This window comes from Ceratotherium simum, chromosome 26 (genome assembly GCF_057802395.1).
Source record: "Ceratotherium simum simum isolate JZ-2026a chromosome 26, ASM5780239v1, whole genome shotgun sequence".
Classification (NCBI taxonomy): domain Eukaryota; kingdom Metazoa; phylum Chordata; class Mammalia; order Perissodactyla; family Rhinocerotidae; genus Ceratotherium; species Ceratotherium simum.
The window spans coordinates 31,828,174-31,851,004 of record NC_141925.1 but is presented as its reverse complement, the minus strand read 5'-3'; the positions used below and the strand labels follow the sequence as shown (position 1 = coordinate 31,851,004).

General features: G+C 62.9%; 1 protein-coding gene across 8 annotated transcripts; it reads left to right on the top strand.

Moving 5' to 3' along the window:
* Positions 1-815: 815 nt before the first annotated feature.
* On the top strand, positions 816-21,572 carry PDGFA (platelet derived growth factor subunit A). Of its 8 annotated transcripts, none has more exons than XM_087417425.1 (8): positions 816-1,057; positions 1,954-2,083; positions 3,476-3,572; positions 8,401-8,505; positions 11,071-11,258; positions 18,255-18,381; positions 18,836-18,904; positions 21,002-21,572. In XM_087417425.1, exons 2-7 carry the CDS (start codon positions 2,021-2,023, stop codon positions 18,889-18,891), a joined length of 636 nt encoding a protein of 211 aa, XP_087273551.1. In that variant the 5' UTR covers positions 816-1,057; positions 1,954-2,020; the 3' UTR covers positions 18,892-18,904; positions 21,002-21,572. The 8 variants fall into 8 exon arrangements, 6 of the variants coding, with proteins under 6 accessions (XP_087273551.1, XP_004440963.1, XP_087273552.1 ...); XM_004440906.3 differs by lacking the exon at positions 816-1,057 and adding an exon at positions 1,213-1,558; XM_087417422.1 differs by lacking the exons at positions 816-1,057; positions 1,954-2,083 and adding an exon at positions 2,698-2,971.
* Positions 21,573-22,831: the final 1,259 nt, after the last annotated feature.

The following is a 22,831-nucleotide window of genomic DNA, read 5'->3' as shown; positions in this document are numbered from 1 at the left end:
GGGCGGAGGGCCCGGCCGGGCGGAATTCTCGGCACCCACCCACCCACCCACCCGGGCGTCTCTTGGCCTCCAGGGACCTCGGCCGTCTAGCTTTGGGGTCGCATGGCCAGTCTAGGCCTGGTACTCGAGGGACCCGCCGCCGGGGTCCGATCCCACCTGGTCCAGGCAGGCAAGATCTGTCCAGCCCAGGTGCACCTGCCCTTGCGTGGCGGCGGAGAGGTCCGGCCCGGCTCAGGCCTCGGCCTCCCGAGCGTCGCTCCCCCGCACCGCCTCTGTGCCGCGCCTCGGCCGGAGGTGGCGCTCTGTGCGCCCAGCGGATCCCGGAGAGGGAGGCTCAGACTCGGGGTTCCTCACGAGCGGCTCCTTTCTGTTCCTTCCCTTCCACCCTCGCGAGTTCTCCCGGCTTAGGCCGCGGCCCGGTCTTCCACGAGGGACTGGGGACTTGGGGACTCGGGGCCCTAGGGTGGGGACGAGGCACGCTGCAGCCCCCTCCTCCGACCTGGGCGCTCTCCTCTCTCGGAATGTGGGTGGAGGCCTCATCCAGACGCCCCGGGCACCGGATTCTGGGCGGGGGCGCGTGGCGGCCGCCAGGTGAGTGCCCCAGACGCGCCCCTAGACCCGCCCCACCTCCCACCGGAGACTCACTCCCCTCCTTTTACGGAGAAGGGGAGGCAGGGGCCCTGAATGCGAATCGTGGAAAGAGGCCTGAGAGCCGGGGCGGGGGGCGGGGGCCGGCCCGCTTTTGCCCTTTTTGGCGTAGCAGCTCTGGGCGCTGCCCTCTGCCGCCGCTGAGGCCCGAGAGAGGCGAGCCGGCAACGGTGGAGCTTCTGCGGCGGCCTCCTCCCCTCCCCGTCCGGTGCCGCAGGACTGCAGCTGGCACGGGGGGTGGGCAAGCTCGAGGGAGGGGCGCGCGGAGCCCCGGCGACCGTGCTCGGAGCCGGGTGCCGCTTTCATGGATTTCACTGCCCGCGTGAGCGCGTGTGTGTGCTCACTGCGGCGGCGGCGGCGGAGGCGGCCGGGCCCTGCCCGGCCCCTGCGGCCCCCGCGCGCTTCCGAGGTGCGGGTCCGGGGCCCGGAATCCGGGGGAGGCGAGGGGGAGGGGGCGGGGGAGGGGCGCGGTGGCGGCGGCGCTATAACCCCCTCCCCGCCGCCGGCCGGCTCCACACGCGCGCCCTGCGGAGCCCGCACAACTCCGGCGAGCCGGGCCTGCCCGCGCCTCCTTCTCCTCCTCGTCTCCCGGCGGTGGCAGCGGCTCCGGCGCGGCCCTGCGCCTGCCCTCAGGCCCGCGCGGCCAGGCCCCGTGCGGCCGCGGGCGCTGCCCGGCTCGGGCCGGCGGAGGGCGGAGCGCGGCGCCGGAGCCGAGGGCGCGCCGCGGAGGGGCGCACGCAGGCCGCCGGGCCGCGCCGTGCTGGGCCGCGCCGTGCTCGGCCGGGCGCGGCGGCGAGAGGAGGCCGGAGGCGAGCGCGGGGCCGGCGGTGGGCCCGGGGACCGTCCGCAGCCCGCAGCCCGCGGGGAGAGCGCGAGCCCGCGGCCGGGGCCCGGCCGGGCGTCCAGACAGGTGATGGGTGGTGCGGCGGCGGCGGCTCCAGCCTCGCTCCGGGGTCCCTCTCGGGGCTGATGGCCGCAAATATGCAGAATTACCGGCCGGGTCGCTCCTAAAGACAGCGCCGGGGAGCGAGCGCGGCGGCGGCCAGCACCGGGAACGCACCAAGGAAGAGGCCCAGCCCCCGCCCTCCGCCCCTTCCGTCCCCACCCCCTACCCGGCGGCCCAGGAGGCTCCCGGCGCGGCGGGCGCGGCGAGCGCGCACTCCCTGCTCCTCCTTCTCGCTGGCGCTGCCTGCCTCTCCGCACTCGCTGCTCGCGCCGGGCGCGCTCCTCCGGCTCCCTGCTCGCCGCGCCACCCTCCTCCGGGCCGCGCTCCCTGAGGGATGGTACTGAATTTCGCCGCCACAGGAGCCCGGCTGGAGCGCCCGCCCCGCGGCCTCGCCTCCCCGCCGAGCCGCCAGCGCCTCGGGACGCGATGAGGACCTGGGCTTGCCTGCTGCTTCTCGGCTGCGGATACCTCGCCCATGCCCTGGCCGAGGTGGGTGCCACCCCCGCGCCCCGTCCCCTCTCCGACTCCCCCGGCGCACGCCCCCTGCGGCCGCCCACTGGCCGGGGCGCCCCGGGCTCTGCAGAGTGCGTTTTGATTTCTGCCAGGGTGGTCGTTTTTTAAATTTTCCCAACTGGGTTCTATTTTCTGCCATGCCTAAGTGTGTCTGGTGAGTTTCCAGCGTGTTGCGTCGCTTTGCCGTGAAGGGACGGAGTAGCGGCGGGGTGGACGAGTGGGGAGAAACTTCGGGGGGCGCGGGCTCCTCTCTGGGGAGGGAACCCGGGGCGCGGCGTGCAATGCAGTATCGGGGTGCGGGGAGCGCGGAAGGGGGTGTGTGAGAGCCGGCAGAGCCCGGGGAGGGGAGGAGAGCGGCCGAGAGGCAGGTAAGGGTAGCTGCGACGGGAGCCCCCGTAGGCGAGGTGAGCAGTGCGGGGCCACAGCCCCCGGTTCCCGGTCCCCAGGCCCGGCGGGGCGCCCAGGCCCGCGCAGTCCCGCCCGCTCCGGGCCTGCTTACAGGTGGCTGCGTGAGGCGAGCCGGGGCCGGGCCAGGCGCCCGCGCCCTCCCACCGCCGGCGTCCCCACCCCCCAATCACAAATCCCGAATCCCCGGGAGCCCCGCGGTGATGAATGACTTTCTGCAGCTTCCGTCCTGGGAACTTGGTGCCCGAGACCCCCCGGCGACCCCCGACTCCCTTTAAAAACCAGAAAGAAGCGGGGGGAGCCCGGCGGTGGGGGTGGTCTGGGCACGGCGGGGGAGCGGCGGGAGGTGGATGTTTAACTCTCGCGTCCCCAGCAGCCTCTCCAGCGCCGGCTGCATTTGGGGCGTCTTGGTCGGCGCTAGGGCCGCGGCTGGGCCGGAGCCCGGGGTGGGGCGAGTGTGTGAGTGTGGGTGTGAGTGTGTGCGCGCGCGCGTGAGCCGGAGAGACCCTCTCCCCTGCAGGCTCGGCCCGGGATTCCGGGGTGTGAAATTTAAGCCCCTGGCTGGATTAAAGTGTTGGGGCCGCTGTGACTTTGGTCGCCGATCCGTGACGCATTTCAACTTGATCTTTCTCGATGTCGATTTCACTATTAAATCGGAAACTCCGGGCCCCTCGCCGCCCCCAGACCTCCCGTAATCGACACCCCAGGGGGCGCGGGGCTCAGGCTTGGAAATATAGGAGTGGGGAGGACTTTCGTTTTGCGAAGGGCAGACAGGGATGGGGACTGGGGATTTGGGGTCTCACCCAGCCCCACCCCCAGCCTCCACCTCCAGGGCCCTGGCGGGGGGCGGGCGGTCTGCGCGCTAGGGGCCCGCGTGGGTCGGGCCGGGGCGGGGTCGAGGGCCACCTAGGCCCAGGGGCCAGGCGCGCTCTGGGGGCGCTGACCGTGTGGCTCTGCTTGCAGGAAGCCGAGATCCCCCGCGAGGTGATTGAGAGGTTGGCGCGCAGTCAGATCCACAGCATCCGGGACCTCCAGCGACTCCTGGAGATAGACTCCGTAGGTAAATCGCGCCCCTTCCCTTGGCGCGCGGGGAGGGCTCGGGCGGGCGGTGAGTGCGCCCCGGCCGCCTCCCGCATTCGGGCCGGGCCGGGCGCCGCGCAGAAGCGCACCGAAAGGTCAGAATCCAATCCCGGGCCATAAAAGCCCAGGCGGATGAGTCAGGCGTTTCTCTTCCAATCACCGCTTTCTCCTCCGGCGGCGGCCGAGGGCTGCTCGCTCGCCCAGAGATTGTTTTTGCATTTAAGGAAAATGCCTCGTGTGTCACAGAAAGTTCAGCCGCAGAGGGCGCCGGCGTCCCGGCCAGGTGTGCGGCCCGCGCCTGCCCTCGGCCGGAGGAGCGCGGGACCAGCCCAGGCCCCGGGCGCAGAGCCCTGGCCCGGGCGCGCGGCGGGCGGGCGCGCGGGGGGAGCCAGTGCCCCCGGGTCGGGCCCCTCTGTCGTCGCTGCGGACTCGTCCGGCTCCTGCCGCGGGGCTGGGCCTTTGTGGTTGCAGGAGGCCCGTGCCTTTCCCTTTTCACGAGCCAATAAAAAGGCGCGCCTTGGACACATCTGCTGTTTGGGGACTATTTTGGGGCTCGCCCTCGGGCCCTGGAGCCGAGCCGCTTTAGAAAACGGTTTATTTGTAAATCGGAGTTTGGAAGCTCTTGAGCGTCGTTGCGGAGTTGGACTGGCCCCGGGGTGGGCAGAAGTGATTGGGACCCAGGTTGGCTGCGCTGGGGGTTGGGCCAGAGGGAGCCCCTTCAGAAGAGAGGGATTCTGGCCCGCATCTTGGTGGGTGGGAACTCGGGTGTGAGATTTAACTAGGAAAATACTCACATGGAAAACTTACTGTTGATGGTGAAAGAGGCCCCAGATGAACTTGTCAAACCCAGCAAGTAGAGGCGGCTGGGGTTGGTTGGAAGAATTTTAAGTGAAATGAAGATTTTTCTCTCACTGCAAACTACTGCGAAGTAGGGGGGCAGAGGGGGAATTCAGTAAAATCACATGGTCTAGTCATTTGGAAATTTGTACCTAATTATGGTGGTGGAGAGAGAGGTCTGACTATTTTCATTTCATGCCAAAACCATTTTCTAGCAAGGCCGCCGGTTTCTGTAGTTTCTTGACCCAGGAAATCCTTGGGCTGATCCTTATCAGGAAGGGGGTAGAATTTCACTTGGAGATCAGAGTTGGGCCAGGGGGGGATTCTGATCTGGCTTCTTGCTGTGTAGCCCTGGGGAGAAGGTTTTAACTTGGGTTTGCTGAGGCAAATACTCGCCTGCATTGTGCTGGTCCCTGATGGATTTGGAAAAGTGGGGAGACTGTCTCCCCCAGAAGGTTCCAGGGTTTTTTTTTTGGTTTGCCCAAGCGAGCCCTGTGAAGGGCCCGGCCTCCTTGCGGGATGGCTTTGGGATGCCACCGGGAAATGGGCCATTCACCTTCTGCCGGTCCCATTCTTATTCTGGTCTCTGCCGCCCCGCCTCCCCCAGCCCCCACCCATTAATGCTTTCAGCCTGGCAGCTGTGGGGTTGTGTGGACTGCATTCCTGACCTGGGGGCTGCTGGGCCCCGAGCCTCTTTGGGAGGGTCCAAACAGGAGCAAGGATGCCCCAGCCAGTTCGCGGGATAGCTTCAGATTCTCCCTTACAAAAGACCAGGGGGGCTCGTCTCTCTCCTGTCCCAGAGAGTACAGAGTGGGTCACCTGCCCCCTGTCCACCTGTCAGACGTTTTAGAGACTGAATATGATTCTCGGGGCGAGACTCCCACTGCCTGGGAAACTTTGGGGTGAGAACAGAGGAGGGGCCTCAGGAATCTTCCTTGCTCACTAGCCCTGCCCCTAGGGCGACCCTTTGTGACACAGACCCCAAGGTGGGTCTCCTTGCTCCTGATCCAGCCCCCTTTCACAGACATGGAGGCTGAGAACCAGGAGCCCGCGGTCTCTCACCTGAGCAGCGGAGCCGCCCCAGTTGCTTCTATGGCTTGTAATAGGGGCCTTGTCTCGACTCCTGTCGTTCCTGAAGTGAAAAGTTGATGCTGGGGGAGGCTATAAACAGCTGGGGGGCAGTTCTCGGCCCTCCAGGCCCTGGACTCCACACTGGGTCCAGCCAGAAGCCCATCTGGAATCCGTGTGGAGGGGGCTAGAGCCGGGAACCCAGTGTGACTGACTCCTCCCTCCTTCATCCCTCTTTGTAACTCCAGGGTGGGCCCTTCCAGGGTGTCAGGTTAATGCCCCAGGAAGCCAAAAGGAGACTTTTTAACAGACTAGCTCCTCCCTCGAGTGGGTGGAGCTTTGTGGTTGAAGTGTATGAACCTGAATCCTACCCATGGGTGGGCTGCATCCCCCGTTGTATAGATGAGGAAACCAAGCTCACAGCTCCAAGGCTGTGTGGCTGGAGGCAGAGGCAGAGGGTTCCTAGACCAGCACCGGAAACCTCTCTGAGCTCGGCCAGTTCCCAGAGCGTGTACAGAGTAAAGGGTAGTTGATTTTTCACGTGTGACATTGGGGTCAAGAGGTCAGCATGTGGTCTTTTAATGATCAGTCGCTATGGAGTTGGGGGCCTATTTGTCAGGTGTGATGGGAACAAACCATTCACTGGGAGCTTTGTTCTCTGGCAGGCTGGCGGGCCGCCTGTGGTCATTGAGTAACAGATATGTCAATATCCCCTTGGGTTAACGCAGCACCAGCACTGAGGCTGTAGGGCTCCTCACATCCTGAGTTGTGTTCGGACATCTGTGCATGAAAGACACAGGAGAAACCACTTGACTGACTGTCCCGAGAGCAGTTTTAGGGCCTGATTCCTGCAGGGCGCCCTCTGTAAGTCACCACGGGGTTACTCCTCAACCGGCATCAATCACGTGGCCGTGTCCCCCATCAGCGTCGTCGCGCCTGGTTCACTGACCACCCATCTTGATCGGGGGGCAAGGGCTGGGCTTGTTTGTCTAGGAGCTGTTTCTTCTCCATCTCTTGTCTCAAAAGCAAGTTGCTGTTTCAGATTTCAGCTTGGTTGATAAATTGGGAGGGCTGTTGTTTCTATTTACTAGGCCAGGCAAGGGGCTGGGGCGGGAAGACAGGCAGCCTGGGCTCCCGGGTTCCGTCTGTCCTTGTTGCCTACCCATGTCTTGGGCCCAGTGTCCTCAGCACCTCCTGCACACATGATACGATTAAGCCACGAGTGGAGCGGTTAATGCCTGGCTATAGTAAGGCGTCGGAAAATGGTAGCCGGTGTGGTGGTTGTTCAGTTTCCTCTTAGGAGCAGAGAATGGACCAGCTGCTCTTGGGTTTGGCGATGGCAACATGGCCACCACCAGGACATGACTCATGAATGTCACTTTTTCGTGAAAAAATGCTTCTTGTAACAGTTGGTTGATGGGAAATTCTTATGGCATGAGTAGCTCTGTTCTGATCTTATTTTGGGTCTCAAAAAAAAAAACTTAGTAGCAGTGGAACATTGAGTCATTTTAAGTGAAAAGTTGGGTTCTGCTCAGACTTCGGGATTCTGGGAGCGCATCTTTCGCCGTTCGCGCCTTATGTGTGGTTTTCCGTTTCCAACGTGCAGCTTTCAGACTTGTTGGTGTGGACAGTCGGTGAGGCCTAGGTGGGCCGGGCACCGAGGAGGGGCCTCTGGGCTGGGCTGGTGGCCAGGACACCACTCGAGCTTCTTGAGGAAGAACAAATGGCAAGATGGGACCTTGGCGTGGCTGCTGAGCTCCTGGCTGTGGGGCGCGCCTTCTCTGGACCTGTTGGCCCTGGTTATCTGCTGGGAGGCAGGGATGGAAGGGAGAAGTGGGAAGAGACCCGCCCACTGGTCTGGAGGCCACGGTGGGGAGGCCAGGTGGGACCCATTTCATCCATTGGGCTGATCGGGCCAGATGGCAGCCACTTTTCCTTCTAGGAGTCCAAGAGAGCCGGGACTCCCTAGCCTGTCTGGGGCACGGGGAAGGAGAGGATGGACGTGTGTGCTCTGGGGGGCTGTAGCTGGCCTGGGGGCCTAGGGTCCAGTTCTGATCTCAGCTTCAGGGCTGCTGCTCTGTGACCAAGAAGCCTCCCCTCCCTCCAGGCTCACGGCTCTCAGATCCCTGAGCGGCTGCACTCTGCTTTCTGCCAGCTGTCTCTGTCTTTGCCAGGCTCAGGACCTGGTCTCGGTCCTGTGGCTCCCCCCTCGCTGTACGCTGGATGGGAGGTGACGCTTCCCTCTTGCGTTTCCCGGGGCCTCTCACCCTCGGAGTGGACTAACTTCAGGAACGAGTGGGTTCTGGCTGTCGGCCAGTCTGGCCTTGCTCCTGATGCCCCTCAAAGGTTAGGCTGCTCCATCAAAGGTGGGTTTAGCGGGAGGGAGAGAGGGAGACGGACGCATGTGCCCCGGAAAAGCTGCAGCCACAGCCTCTGCTCATCCTTCAGTCTGCTCGCTGTCCAGCCCGCTGTCCGAGGTGCCCTGTCTGGGAGGTGGGCCTGGCTGGGAGCAGCAGGCCTGTTGGTCCTGGGTCTTACAGACAGAGAGCGCCGCCTGCCTCAGGGGCCTCCTCATTCTGGCTTCCTTAGAGGAGGTGCCGTAGGGGAGACCCCTGCCTGCAGCCCCCTCGCTTCAGGTCTGCAGCTTTGCTATGAGGTGCAGCGAGGGCGCCACGTTCTAGAGACCTCCGTTTGGGCTCTACAGGGGTTGGTGGGATATTTTGGAACGTCTTTCATCCTCTGCACGGCTGGAAACTCCCGTGTGGGAGTGGAGGGTCTCCCAGGGGACCCTATTGTGTTAGGGAGGGAGGTGGGGCTGACCTGTAGGCAGTGCTGTGGACAGGCCCCAAGGGTGCCACGCAGGCGTGGGCCGGCTGGTGCCCATTTCCTCTTCCTCCCCGTAGGGGCTGAGGATGCTTTGGAAACCAGCCTGAGAGCCCACGGGGGCCACGCCACCAAGCATGCACCCGAGAAGCGGCCTGTGCCCATTCGGAGGAAAAGGAGCATCGGTGAGTTCTGGGGCATGGGCGGGGCTCTGGGGGAGCTGGCTGCTCCCCCACTGTGGCCTCAGGGGAGCCGTCCCTTCCCCCGTCAAACAAAGGCACGGCCGGCCTGCTCAGGGGCCCCAGCGCCTTCAGCTCTGGCCGCCTGCCGTCTCCGGAGGCCTCCCCCCTCCCCCTCCTCTGCCCCAGCCCGCCTGCTTCTCGCTGCAGGCCTGGCCGGGGCCAAGAGTTTCCAGGAGAGGAGAGCCATCATAAATTCCTTAAGTGCCCGGTCTTGTTGGGGCCTGCTCTCGAGGAGGCCTCGCTGGAAAGCGTGGTCGTGTTTAATTTCTAGTTCATAACGCGGAGCTCTGAGGGCTCCCGGCTACTAGCTGCGCCTGGTGGACTGCCGGCAGACGCCCCGCCCCTGCCCGCAGCTGCTCATACTCAGCTCCTTGGCTCCACCTGGGCCCCGGGGTTGGGGGAGTTATGATTCTTGTTCCCTCTTGAGAGTATCCCCATGTCTGTCTGACCCCCGGGAGGAAGGACGAGCTAGTGGGGTCTCCGGGCCTCAGGCTCGGCTCTGAGGAGGTCCTGGCCTGTGGTTTCTTGCCCTGGGGTGCAGCTGGGGGGTGTGGCCCACCCAGTCCCATGCCATCTGGGGTCCCGCCTGTGTCTTGAAGCTGCCTGGGTCTCTCTGTGTGACCTGGGGTGAGTGACTACCCCGTCTGAGCTTCAGTTTCTCCAAGAAGATGGATTTTATAGCTGCTCCCTTTGGGCATGGTATGTGGGCACACAATTCCCAGATAGGGCGAGCGGGCCCTCCCCAGTTGCGGTTTGCTGTCAGGGCCATACATTTCACGTCCTTCAGACTAATCTCAGAGGCTGAGCACCCTGGCCAGGGCTGCAGAATCCTCTATGGGGCCTGGCCTGCTTCTCTGAGGGCTTGTCTCCCTGGCTCTGCCTTCTGGCTCCCGCTGGCCAGGTTCCCCAGTCCCCTCCCACCTGGCAGTACTGGGCTGGGCGCTGTGAGTGGAGCCCCCTCCTCCGCGGGGCGGCCAGACGTCCAGCACCCAGCCGGTGTTGTTTGGTGAGATGTTCTTGGGCGACCAGTGTGTCCCCTTCTCCAGGTGTTCCCAGGCCCCCGAGGATGCGCATGCTCGCCTGTCTCTCAGGGTCCTCGGGAGGTCATCTCATGCACGTGCAGGAGGGGACAGAGAGGCTGACACCATTCCCTGGCCTTGGGGCGAAGCCTGGACTGTCTGGTCCTTAGATTTCTTTTCAGGCTCTTGCTCTCGTCTGCAGAGGGAAGGCCCCGCCCTGTGTGAGCCTTGGTGTGTGTCAGAGGCTGTCGGGCGTGTGTGTTGGGGCAGTGCCGGGCCCTCTGTTCCCAGTGGAGGCTCCCCCAGCTCCGTGCTCTGGGGTGCAGGCCCCGTGGTGTTGCTGGGGCAGCAGCCCCAGTGGGTGGCCCCTTAGCCTGCTGGCTGGGCTTCCTGGGTGCGTGTCTGGGCAGCAGGGCCTCTCGTTGGACAGTGTCCATGGCTGGATGTTGCCAGGTGGCCATTGCACAATGCCCAGCAGGTCCTGGAGGCTGGCGTGGCCTAGGAAGGCAGCGTGTGGGGAGCAAGTTCATGCGCCCGCGTCCCAGGGTGGGTTTCTCGTCCGTCAGTCACACCCTGGCGTCCACGTGGAGTTCAGGGCTTCGGGCTGGGTGGACCGGCCTGTGCTGAGGAGAGCAGAGCAGAAGACAAAGGTAGTTCCTCTTTGGAGGCGGCCCTCCCGGCTGGCGGGGCGGCCTCTAGGTGACCTTCGCTGTGCAGGTCTCCGGCCTGCAGGGCTGGGGAGTTGGGGCTGTGTCCATGTCCTTGTCTGTGTCTGTGTCCCTGTCTGTGACCTCTGTGTCTTATGTACGTGTCCTTGTCTGTGTCTTGTGTCTGTCCCATGTCTGTGTCCACGTCCTGTGTCCTGTGTCTACTGTGCAGGCCTTCCTGTGGCTGCCTCGCTTCACAGGAGCCACCGCACGCCAGCCCTGACAGTAGGGACCCTGAACAGCTGTGCCTGGGGGTCGGGGGTTCTGAGCCCTGGAGGTAGTGACCGGCTCTCGTGTGGGTTTCACCCCTGCCTAGAGCAGGGCCTGGCCCTGGGGACGCAGCGGTAGGCGGGGTTGTGTCCTGGTGTGTCCACCCAGCTATGGGGCTGGCATCTTACTCTCAGGGCTTCTGGCCTCAGTTTCCCTGCTTCTCCCCATCGTCCACTAGCCCCAGCAGCTCCCTAGGCCTTGATGGAGGAGACTCGGGCTCCCCCACTTGAGTCTTGGCAGCAATGCCCTCCCCTGGCCCTGGGGCTCATGCTAGCTGCACCCTGTGGGGTCAGGGGTATCTTCCTGCCTTTGCTGGGCCCAGGTCTTGTGACACATGTCACATTGGAGGAAGCAGCAGCCGCGTAGGGACGCCGCCGTCCGGGCTGGGCTCCCAGTGTTCCCCAGGCCCGCCCCTTGGAGCTGCTGCAGCCCTGGGGGGTCGCAGAGGAGGCACGGGTACTGACGGGAGACGGAGAGTGGCCTCCGCGTTCACCGCAGCTCTTGTCCTGCAGAGGAGGCCATCCCCGCGGTCTGCAAGACGAGGACGGTCATTTACGAGATACCTCGGAGCCAGGTGGACCCCACGTCTGCCAACTTCCTGATCTGGCCGCCGTGTGTGGAGGTGAAGCGCTGCACCGGCTGCTGCAACACCAGCAGCGTCAAGTGCCAGCCCTCCCGTGTCCACCACCGCAGCGTCAAGGTGAGTCCTGGCCCCCGCACGGCTGATGTGATGGCCGAGCACTGGGGCTCCCCTTTCCCCGATGGGGACGTGAGGTCTGGGGGTGTGGGGGGGAGGAGCAGGAGGGGGAGGGGGCCCGGGGTGCAGGGTGGGCAGCGCTGGAGCCGAGATGTGGGTCTTCGTCTGCTATTTGGGGGGACGACCACACGCCGCCTCTTGCGTGAAATGGCGGTTTCAAGGGGCCGCGAAGGAAGCCATCTTCTGACACAGGCTGTTCTCTAGCCGACGGATCTCGCATGGTGTCCACCTCTCAGTTGGGAGCTGCCTGGCGTCCCCTTGTCCCAGCCCTGGTGGGTTCTCGCAGGCGCTTTCGTGGAGGCTGTGGTCATGGCCAGAGCGTGGGGTCCCCTTGGAGTGGGAGACAAGGGGGTGCTGGGTGGACCACTGTCCCGTGTCAATAAATCGGGGAGGGCACGTCCCTTCCACTGGGATGTGTGTGTTGGTGGAGTGGTTCTCCAGAAGCTTCTGTGGGTGCTGAGGTCCTGGGGCTGGGCTGTGAGGCCAGGCGCCCTCCCCTCGTTTTGGGAAGGTGTGCTTTGCCCGGAGACCCTCGAGACGGATGGCTTGGGTTGGCCATCACCGCCGCCCGCCTGTGGTCACCCAGGGGCGAGCACATAGCTGGTCACTGGCCACAGAGCCGTCTCCCAGGCAGGGGCTGCGGGTGAGCCCCATGGACTGCACTGGGGGTGCAGGAGGTCATGCTCACATTATATGTGTGGGGCTCCTGTTCTCTCGCCTCGGTCCCTAGGGAAGATTCTCCTTCTTCAGGTCACTCTGGGTGGACACAGTGGGATCTGGAAGCTTCTCTCAGGGCCTGGGTCTGCTCCCCTCTGACCTCAGCTGTCACATGGGTCTGAAGACAGTGACTCCGTGTCTGGGGCGGGGCAGCTGGCCGTCCTCCTTGGGGGTATTTTCCTGCCTCTGAGGGCTCAGCCCCTGTCTGGGTGCCTGTCTTCTGTTTTCAGAAGACGTGGTGGGAGGACAGGTCTCCAGGTGCCTCCTGGCTTCTCCGACACATGGCTGAGGCTGGAGAGTTCTGGGGGCTCCCTGACTTGGGGGAAGGCCTACCCTTCTTAGAAACTGGCTCTGGGTGGTCCCACCTGACCCTGGGGGGTGTGGACTCGGTCCACAGCACGCCTGTCACGTGGAGCGGGCCTGTCCCCATCTCAACCAGGCCTCCTATCACAGGCAGGTCCATTTCTCCTGGAATGAGAGTTTCAGTTCTGGGGGCGCATTCGAGGTCATCTCTTGACTAGAAATTATCCCACATCCCCTGCGCCCCACCGTGGCTCCTGGCCACTCCATGTTGGCCCCTGAGCAGGGAGCAGGGGAGGAAACTCTCACTGCAGGACCGTGGGGCTGGCCGGGCCACTGCTCACACGAAAAGCACTTTAGACCTGTAGCTGGGACTGGACTCGACCTCGGGGACTTGGTCCTTGGCCCTCGGCTCTCGGCTCTGCGTATTGAGTAAGCAAATTCCACGGCTTACTGCGCCGTCTCTCCAGGGCGGACACTCCCCTGAACCGGCTCCCCGGGCTGCCTGCTGGGGCGCTGGCTCCTGTGTGAGGCTGCTTGGGCCTCAGGGGCCAGACTTGGGCCTCCAGACTCTGCGTGGTCAGGCCCCCAGCCCGGGTGCGGCACCCAGCTCTGCACCCCCACTTCCCCCACCCCTACCACCCTGCCACTTTGTCAGAGGAGGAAACTGAGGCCCGAGGGGACGAGCCCCGTGCATTCGCACCGAGACTGCCCTGCCTGCCCACAAGGTCTCCGCAGCCTCTGCCTCCTCTGGGTCTGATATCCCCACTTGTGGTGTGTGGGGGGTGTTATGTGCCCCAGGAATCCGGGAGCCTGAGGTCTTTCTCTCTGGGGGTTGGGGGGAAGCGAGATGGTCCACAGATGGGCGCTGGGCACTCAGGGCTGTCCTTGAGTGTCCCAGTTGGGGGCTCTCAGAGGTACAGGGTGCTGGAATGGAGTCTCTGGGGAACCCCCGCTGTTCCCACTCCTGCTTCCCCTGGTGTGAGGACCAGGGAACATCTGGTCCTGGGATGGACAGTGACCCCACCCTCTCCCCCGGTCCACCCTGCACAGGTGGGCGGGGTCCGGAGGCTCCAGCCAGGCCCGTGGGAGGGAGGGTGGGACGGCCCCTCCTGGGAGCAGTGGCCCATCTCTGCCTTGGGCACAGGCCCTGGGGCCTTCATCTGCCCGGATGGGGTTGAGGTCAGCCCGGGGGACAGAGGGGCCTGGTCCTGCAGCTGGAGCCCAGGCGGCTGGTTCCACGTCTGGCGTCCGCCCTCCTCAGACCCGGGCTTGCCTCCTCCTCCTTGGGGAGGGCAGCTCTCTGTCGCTGTCCACCCAGCAGAGGGTTGGCAGGAAAACATCCGGCCCCAGACCCTGGGGTTCTGGCAGAGAGGGGACAAAAGGTCCGTGGGAACAGGAGGCCCATTGTGGAGGCCAGCCTGGCCCCCCATGCCTGGCCGGGAAGCCGTTCCCACTCCCTTTGGGGCTGAGGCAGAGCAGGGAGACGGGCCCTGAGGAATCTCAGACCCTGCGCCTGTGTGATGGGTGCTGGGAGTCGGGGACCCTAGTAGCTGGGCAGTGGGGGTGTGTGGCTCCCCAGCCTGTCCTGGCCTGGACGGCACCTCCCTTGATGGTGGCCTGGGGCGGGGCTCTCCTCTGTCCTCTGGGACCCACCCTCGGGCGTAGCTGGATGGGGAGTATCTGCTGGGGGCCTGGCACCCCCACAGGCCCTGATGGCCAACATCCTACGCTCGGCTCACTGTGGTCAGCGTGGCATCTGCTCCAGGGGGCCAAGCATGACCTTCCTCTGCCCCCAGTACGGGCTGTCACCCGCCCCCAGACCTAAGCGTCGGGGTTGGAAGAGGGGTGGGATTGGGTGTAGACGGTGGGGCCGTGACTCTGCTGGTGTCCACACGCCTGCCTGGCCCTGCACTGGGTCAGGGTGAGGGAGCGGCTCTGCACAGCCATCTCGCTGCCCATAACCCTGCAGCCTCTCCCTGCAGAGAAGCTGTGGGCGTTGGAAGTTTGGGGCCCCTGTTCTGTTTCAGGGCACCCTTGGGCGTTGGTCAGTAAACTGACTTGGTCAGCCCCCCAGGTCCCCAGAGGTCAGGACCCAGCTCTGCGGCCGTGTCCAGGGGTTGGCTCGGCTTTGCTTTGCTACACCGAGCAGGCTTCGGGAAGGTGGATGTGGGTGTGTCCACTTGGGGGACCCAGGCTGGGCTCTGCGCCCTATGATTGAGTTGAGAGGAGGCGCCTTGGGTGGGAGGTCCCAACGGGGCCCCATCAGCCATCGGGGGTCCAGTTCAGGGGCCCTGGGGGAGAGCAGTGGCTCTGGTGGTGTGGGTCTGGTGTCAGGGGTCTGTGAATCTCTCCCAGGGGGCAGGGCTGCCCTTTGTCTGCGTGGGGAAGCCCCAGCAGGTCAGAGAAGCCACCGCCTTGGGTCTGGGAAGCTGGACCCGGCCCCCGGGGCACTGCCCATGCGGCTGCATGCCCCGGAGCCTGGGGTCACTCTTCTCCATGCCATTGGCCTCTAGCTGGGCAGGAGGAGGAGGCCTGAGGTCTGTCTCCATGACCGGGCGTTAGCTTCGGTTCTACATGGGTGTGGGGGGCTGGGGAGGGGACACATGTCGGGATATGGGCTCTGGAGCTGCCACGCCCCACAGGACGGATTTCCTTGACTCGGGAAGTACCCTGGTTGAGGGACGAGCTCAGGGCTTCTGCTGTCTCCAAGTCCAGGCCTCCTTCCAGCAAAGAAGCAGGCTTGTCCATGCTGCCTCAGTTTCCCCATCTGTAAACGGGCCACCACTGTGCCCTCACAGGGTGGCTGTGGCGTCAGTGGCTGGAACATGGGGTCCAGGAAATGCTGGTGTTTATCGCGGGTGACCCCTGCCTGGACTCCGGAATGGTTGGCCGTAACCTGGGGGGACCGTGCAGACACGCCTCTGCCCAGCTGGGGACTGGGGGGCAGCAGGGACTCACTTATCTCCTGTGCTCGGTGTCTCTTGTCTAGAGGGGGTGACGGCCTCACTGGGTCATATCTCGGGTGGGTTTTCCTGGTGTGGGCAGACTCTGTGGTGGGAATGTCTGGTTCGTAAGGTGCAGCCCAGACACCCCGAGAGGCAAACGGGGCAGGAGGGGAGGGACGTGTCCAGGGGGGTCTGGGGGCTGAGGCGCCGGGAACAGGGTCCTGAGGAGGGAGCGTCTCGTCCTGTGGACTTGGCTGGCATGGAGGACGCTTCTGAGAATTTAACATTCATGGCACGTTTCGGGGGGGAAAAATGCAGCACTTTCCTGCCAGACAGAGGTGGCGGAACAGCCCGGAATCCTCGCATACCCAGGAGCAGGTGCAATTGTAGACTGCTGTTTGTTTTTCTTTGATAAAAATGGGCCCGTCTGAAGAGAAAGTGGGTTCCAGACTGGAGTGGCCAGTGTGGCGTGCGCTGCGCCGTGGGGACCGTGGACGAGGGGCGGGGTGTCTGCCGCATCCACCTCCCCGCTGGCTGGCTGTCTGGGTGGACAATAAGTCCCCCTCTCTGCCCAGGAGTCCGGCTGTCTCGCCTGAGCCCGGGTCCTCGTATCTGTCCTCACAGGAAACTAGGTGAGGCTTGTTGACCAAAGAGGCTGTGCCGTCCAGAGGGCCAGGGCCGCGAGCAGGACAACTGCCTGGCCTGCACCCCGCAGACCCCCACGTGCCCCAGTGCCCCAGCCCCCAACAGAGCCTGAGGGAGGTAGGAAGTGGCGTGTGGAGGGCGCTCAGAGCCAGGAGCTGTGGCCAGTGTGGGGCTGGCCCCTGTCCCACCTGCTTGGGCCCCAGGGGAGGGGAGGGGACGAGGCAGCCGGCCTCTGCAGAGGCAGGAGGGAGCCCGGGCCCCCGTTACTGGGTGGGTATGACCAGGTTCCCATTTTGCAGATGGGAAGGGGGAGGCTTTCTGCCTGCACAGCCTGCGGACGCCCCTCTCTCAGGCTCGTGGTCCCCCGGCAGGTGGAGTGGTGGCCGTGTCTCAGGTCTCCTCCAGTGGCAGGTGCCCTGGGGAACAGACCCCTTCCTGCGGCTGCTCCTGCCCGAGGCCTCTCTTTCCCGAGTCTTGACCAGGAAACCTCCCAGGCCCGGCCCCACACCTGGCCCAGCTCTGCCCTCCCCTCTGAGCTCATACCTGGCTGTCTGCGTTCACACCCCAGGCCGCGTACCTCTTCACACAGCCGCCGGGCGCCCGGCACCCTTTGCACCGTGGGTTAACCATTAATGTGGCCGAGCAACCATGGCTGGGACTGGACGAGCAGCCACCGCTGGGAGTGGGCGAGCCTCAGGACTGGCTGCTCCGTGGGGTGGGCAGCCCAACGCCAGGGTGCAGGGCTGACCCCGTTTCCTGGGGTTCCTCTGGCTTCTGGACTCCAGGCCCCTGCTCCGCAAAGGAGCTTAGAGAACAGTCCTCCCTCCTTCCTCCCCCTCCGACTGTCCTCGGGCTCTTGGCCTGGGGTCTTGTTCACCCCCTCCCAGCTCTGGACCATGAGCCAGGCTTCCCCAGCACCTCCATGTGCTCGGAGTGTAACCTGGGTGGGCTCTGTCCCCCTTCTGCCTCAGTTTCCCCCGGGGGGGGTGAAGTGGGTATCCCTGGGGGCTGTCCCCGGGACCTAGGACCCGGGTGAGGCTACAGGGCTGGGCCGGGCCTGAGTGTTGGCACAGATGGAGCATCTGCCGTGCGCCCAGCTCCATGGGGCCTGGGACGAGTTCCCCGACAGGGACCACAGCACAGGCTGCGGGTGTGTGGGGAGAGGGGCCCATTGGGGCCACCGGAGAAGTGTGTCGTCCATTAACGGATGAAGTGCAGGAGGGCACGTGGGTCTGCAGCTCAGCATACGGCCACTGACAGTGCTCCCTGTGGTCGTGTGTTAAGTGTCCACGGATGCCAGGCATGTGCGTGTGTGTGTGTGGAGTTAGTTCCCAGGATAGGGTGTGTGTTTGCATGTGGGTGTGTGGAGGGTGGAGCTGTGTCCCTGGGACAGAATAAGCCGGCTCCCCGGGAACCTGACCTGAGGTCCGTGGGGATTTGATTTCTCTGCTCCCTGGACAGTGTTGGGCCTCTTTGGGGGTGGACCCGGCCATTTCCTCCCTGGGAAGTGCGTGTGGGGGTGGGTTCACTGTACTGTGGTTTTGTGCCCAGAGATTTCGGGCTGGTGAGGCCCGTGGACCGGCAGTGGTGGCTTCACGTGACTGAAGAGGAGCCACTGCTCAGCTCTGGGTCCCCCAAGCTCCTCCTTCTGGGATGGTCTGGGGTCCATGCCCACGTGTCTGAGAAGGCCAGCTTCCTCTGGTCCAAGGAGAGCTGTGGCCTGGAGGCCATAAGAAGGCCTTGCACCTGGGACCAAGGCTATGGGGTGGCTGTGGGCCTGGCCTGGCCACTTTGGGGAAGAGATTCCTTGTGTGGCCAGCGTGGCCTCATCTGGAGTCCATAACAGACCGGAGTCCACGTTCTGACCCCAACAGCCTCCCTGTGGGCCCTCGGGGCCACGTGTGTTCCTCCTTGGGCCTTGAGTAGGACAGGCAGGAGGGAGGGTGATGCCAGGGTCACATGCCACGAGCCGCGCACAGCTGCAGCAGCCCGGTTCCTCAGCCATGGCTTTCTCTCTTCTCTAACCATCAGTTCACTTTGGAAAACTTCCCATCGCCCCGATGACCCCCAAACGTGGAAGCAGATGCCTCCCCTCGCCGCCCCATCCTCGGAGCTCCCGCCTGGAGGCACGGCCCTCAGACCTCCTTCCGCAGCGGGGAGCCTTTTGGGTTCATTATAAGTTAAAATGGGACCAGACACAAGCGCTGCCTTTCCCACCGGGAAGAGGTCAGAGGTCAGGCTGCCCGGGCCTTGCTCGCGGCCTGGGTGGGGCCCCATGACCGTGCGGGGCGTGGCCGCGGGGTTCACGCGGGCCTGTTTTCTCGGGCAGGTGGCCAAGGTGGAGTACGTGAGGAAGAAGCCAAAGTTAAAGGAGGTGCAGGTGAGGCTGGAGGAGCACCTGGAGTGCACGTGCACTGCCGCCGGCCCGACCCCTGGCCACCGGGAGGAGGAGACAGGTGAGCGGGGCTCGGGGCCGGGAGGGGTCTCTGGGGCAGTGGGGTCTGGGGCTGCGGCGAGGTCGGTGGGCGGCCTGCTGGCTAGGCCCGGGGACCTGCTGGGGCGGATGCTGCCGCCCACGGTCTGGTGGGAGAGAGGTTCAAGCCGCAGCGGGCAGGCGCTTGGGTAGGGAGGTGAGAAGTGGCCCAGGACGGCCCACCCCGCTGGGCAGGTGGGTGTGGGGTGCAACGCTGCCGGTCGGGGTCTTGGCCTCCCCGCGCCGGGCAGACTTTGCCCGCGAGCAGCGCTGCGTTGTGACCCGCTGCCTCGGGCCAGCGCGAGGGGACCAGGAAGTGTGTCTGTGCCAGCTAATCGAGGTTTCTTCAGAAAGACAAACAGCTCAGGTATTTATTGCCCGGTTTCACCCGACGGCCCTCCCTCGGGCTGTTCACGCTCCCGCCCTTCTGTTAACAGGAAGGCGCAGGGAGTCAGGTAAAAAACGGAAAAGAAAGAGGTTAAAACCCACCTAAGGCGGCTGACCAGGTAGGCGCTGCCCGCGGTGGGCTGCAGCCCCGCGGGCGGGAGGCGCGATGACCGATCACGCAGAGAATCACCCCCACGGCCAGAGGCGGCCCTGATTGGCCTTGATCGCGCTGCGGGCTTCGGTGTTGGGCTGGGCTGTGGTCTCCTTGCTCCGTTCCCTCCCGCCCACGGGAAGCCTGACCCACGGCTCGCGTCTGCCCCGGAGCGCCTGCTCTGGCTTCGGTCTCTGTCGCTGACTGGGGAGGTGGAGGCCACGGGAACGGAGTGATTTGGGTTTTCTGAGCAGCAGGGGTGGCTCTGCCGTTTTCCAGCTGGGGTCACCTCGGGCGGGTTACCCACCCATTGGACAGATGAAGAAACTGAGGCTGGCAGGGATTACAGTTCAGGGTTGCTGGAGGCTGAGTAGATCCCATCTGAAAATGCTTTCTAAATGTAAGGGCTGTTGGCTGCTGTTTGGAAATTGTGTTGGGCTGCTAGGAACACCTCAGAAACAAGGGTTGAACTGAGGTAGACATTCATGACTTAAGTAAAGCCACAGACCAGAGCAGGTGTGGCAGTCTCAAGGTATCATCAGGGACCCTCTTCCATCCAGGGCTGGTGGTGTCCATCCTCAGAGTTGCCACATGTCCCGAGATGGCTGCTAAAGCTCCAGAAATCACATCTACACTCCAGGCTGGGAAAAGGAGTCAGGTGGAGAGAAGGGCGAAAGAACCCTTGTAGAGAAATCCCACTCAGTGAAGTTTTTTTTTTTTTTGTGAGGAAGATCGGCCCTGAACTAACATCTGCCAATCCTCTTTTTGCTGAGGAAGACTGGCCCTGGGCTAACATCTGTGCCCATCTTCCTCTACTTTATATGGGACGCCACCACAGTGTGGCTTGCCAAGCGGTGAGTCGGTGCGAGCCCGGGATCTGAACTGGCGAACACCAGGCTGCCGCAGCGGAGTGCGTACACTTAACTGCTTGCGCCACCGGGCTGGCCTCCCCACTCAGTGACTTTTGCTTTGAGCTCACTCCTGCCCTTCAGCCCCAGGGGGCCCAGGAAGCATAGACTTAGAGAGACACACTACTTCCTAGAAGAGAATGGGATTTGGGCAACCACAGTCATCACAGAGGAGGCAGTTTCAAGCCGTCCCGGTCCTCGGTGTTGGCCTCTCTGGCTCTGGACAGCCTGGTCCTGGCCTCTGGGCCTGTGGGAGCCCATGGCCTCCAAAACAAATGGTTGGGAGCAGAATTCTCAGAGACACAATTCAGAGAGCCCAGCTCTGGTTGGGCAGCATGTGAGTGCAGAGAGCTGCCATGTCAGGAGCTTTTGAGGCCCGTGGGTCAGGTCCACTCAAGAGTATCCTCTGGGGAGGAAAGGTCCATGCGGATGGGTCCCTGGAGCAGCCCCAAAACAATGGCTCAGCCTTGGCTTTTGCTATCCCACACCCAGGGGTGTGGTGCAGGGGGCAGTTTTGTGCCTGCCTGTGCATCCAGTCTACAGACCACTGGGCTCTGGCACCCGTGGGCCAAAGTGAGAGGCAGGCATCCCTGTTCCCCCAGGCCTTGCTAGGACTCAGGCTCTGGCGTGTGGGGGTGTGAATGTTGGAATGACCAGTGGACAGGTGACGTAGGATGGGGAAGAGCTGCTCTTAGCTCAGAGCTCAGTGGAGATCTGCCTGGTCAGAGGGCCTGGCAGCATCCATCCTCAGATTTGCCTCATGGCCCAAGGTAGCTGCCAGAGCGCCAGAAATCATATCAAGCTCTAGGCTGGAAGAAAGAGGAAGGTGAGGAAAAAGGCAAAAGAATGTTTCTGGGCCTCAGTTTCCCCCATCTGTACAATGGGAGAATGGGGCTTGCTCTGAGATCCCAAGAGCCTGGTTCTAATTCTGGGCAGGATGTTACAGAAAGGGTAATGAGGTGTATTTGATTTGAGAAAATTCACGAAGACCTCAAATCCTAAGATCTGTCTCACTTTATGTGTGTGTGTGGGCGTGTACATGCACGCATGTTGGATGGGTTAAACGTTTTGCTCCGCTTGCTGTCCACACGGTGGTGCGTGCGGTGCGCGTGCTCGAGGCCCCGCCTCTCATTTCTGCCTCTCCCCTCTCCCTGCAGATGTGAGGTGAGGATGAGCCAGCAGCCCTTCCCCGGGACACGGATGTACATGGCGTGTTACATTCCTGAACTACTATGTACGGTGCTCATTGCCAGCGTGCGGTCTTTGTTCTCCTCCGTGAAAACTGTCTCCGTGCGCACCCTGGAGAACAAAGAGACAGTATACGTTTGTTTAATGTGACATCAAAGCGAGTATTGTAGCACTCTGCGGAACAATGAGAAGCTTCCTTGTCCAAAAAAAAAGAGAGAGAGAGAGAGAGAGAGCGCGCACACAAACTGACTCACAAAATATCTCAACGGTTGCCGGAGCGGAGGGCGCCCCGCGGGATGGAAGCCGCCGGCGTCTCGGCGGACTGGACGTCTGTCTGGTCCAGGGTGGTCACAGGTGCTTTTGCCGAGGACACGGAGCCCACTTTCAGGACGACTCCGGATGGATGCCGACGGCACGCAGGAGCCAGGAGTGTCTCAGAAACCGCATCTCCTTGCTGTAGTGTTAAGTCTATACAGAAACCTTCCTGAGAGCCTTAAGTGGATTTTTTTTTTTACACCATAAAGTGATTATTAAGCTTTCCTTTTTACTCTTTGCCTAGCTTTTTTTTTTTTTTTTTTTTTAATCCTTTCTTGGATGGCATTTACGCCGGTAACACCAGGCTGCTGTGATGGTCAGGACAGTGGGACGGTCTCTCCTGAGCGAGATGCGAACGAATGAGCTGTATTAAAATAAACATGGTATATACCCGCCTCTGCATCCTTTCCTACATGTTTCTGGCTTCTCGTGTTCCTCCCTCGCCCTGTTTCGTTTTCCTTTTTGATTTAAGCCAGTTTGAGAGAACTGCGTGAGCCCATCGAACACCGCCCCCGAGTCGCCTCCCCGGAGCCCGTGGCCCTCGCTGTGGGAGGGAGTTTTCCCGCGCGGCCGGTGAGGTTGCTCCCTGAGGCCCCCGGTGCTCCAACGGAACCTAAATTCTTTATTTTTGGTAAGGTGTTACGCTTCATGTGTGTGCCACAGAAACGTGTGTGCGTGTGTGTTGTGTTGTTTTGTGAAGGTGAAGTTTGTATTTTTATCGAATATCACCAGTTTTATATACCGGAGAGACTGCGATGTTTTTTTTTGAACCAAAAGGAAAAAAAAAAACCCATACTCATGAAAAGCGTTTTTGTGGTCACATTTTTCTAGTTGTGTGACCGAGTCTAGACCCCGTCTCTCCTGGGGGATATGTGGGAGAGCGTGGCTTTCTGGGCCAGCCCCACGGCGAGGACTTGCAGGAAGCGGCCTGCCCTTGGGATTCCAGAACCTACCAGGAATGGGCCGAAGAAGCCATTCGTGTGCATGGCCTTGTGGAGATGGAGGCCACCTGCCCGTCGGAGCTGAGCGGACGAGGACGAATTTAATTTAAAAGTGAGTTGATTTATAGTAGCATGGGTGGCCCTGTGTTGCCCATGGCCTGCCGTCCCCATCCTCAAAGCCAGAGGCTCGAGTGACCGTCAAGACCCCTTGTTGCCTGCGGGGTGTCTCCGAAGTGACGGCGAGCATCCTGGGTGTTCGTGTGTTCATGGAAGATTTTTATGAAGGAATTTCTTCTGCAGCCCATCTTCACAGTGCAGTTTCTGGCCCGCAGTTCGACACCTTTGAAGGAATTTCTTCTGCAGCCCATCTTCACAGCGCAGTTTCCGGCCCACAGCTTGACACCTTTCAGCGCGAGGAAGGGAGGCTGGGGTCAGTGGGAAGGTCGTGTGGGCAAATGCGGGCGTCCGCATCCCCCAGTTCTTGCCTGACCCCCAGGGTGGAGCCCCCCGGCTGGGCAGATGGACAATGGCGCCGTGCAAGGT

What these genes read in the sequence shown, in the direction of transcription:
- PDGFA (XM_087417422.1), top strand. Translation starts at nt 2,720, where the DNA reads ATGACTTTCTGCAGCTTCCGTCCTGGGAACTTGGTGCCCGAGACCCCC. An exon ending in TCCACCACCGCAGCGTCAAG is followed by an intron (nt 11,259 to 18,254) that starts GTGAGTCCTGGC and finishes TTTCTCGGGCAG; the next exon opens with GTGGCCAAGGTGGAGTACGT. An exon ending in CCACCGGGAGGAGGAGACAG is followed by an intron (nt 18,382 to 18,835) that starts GTGAGCGGGGCT and finishes TTCTGTTAACAG; the next exon opens with GAAGGCGCAGGGAGTCAGGT.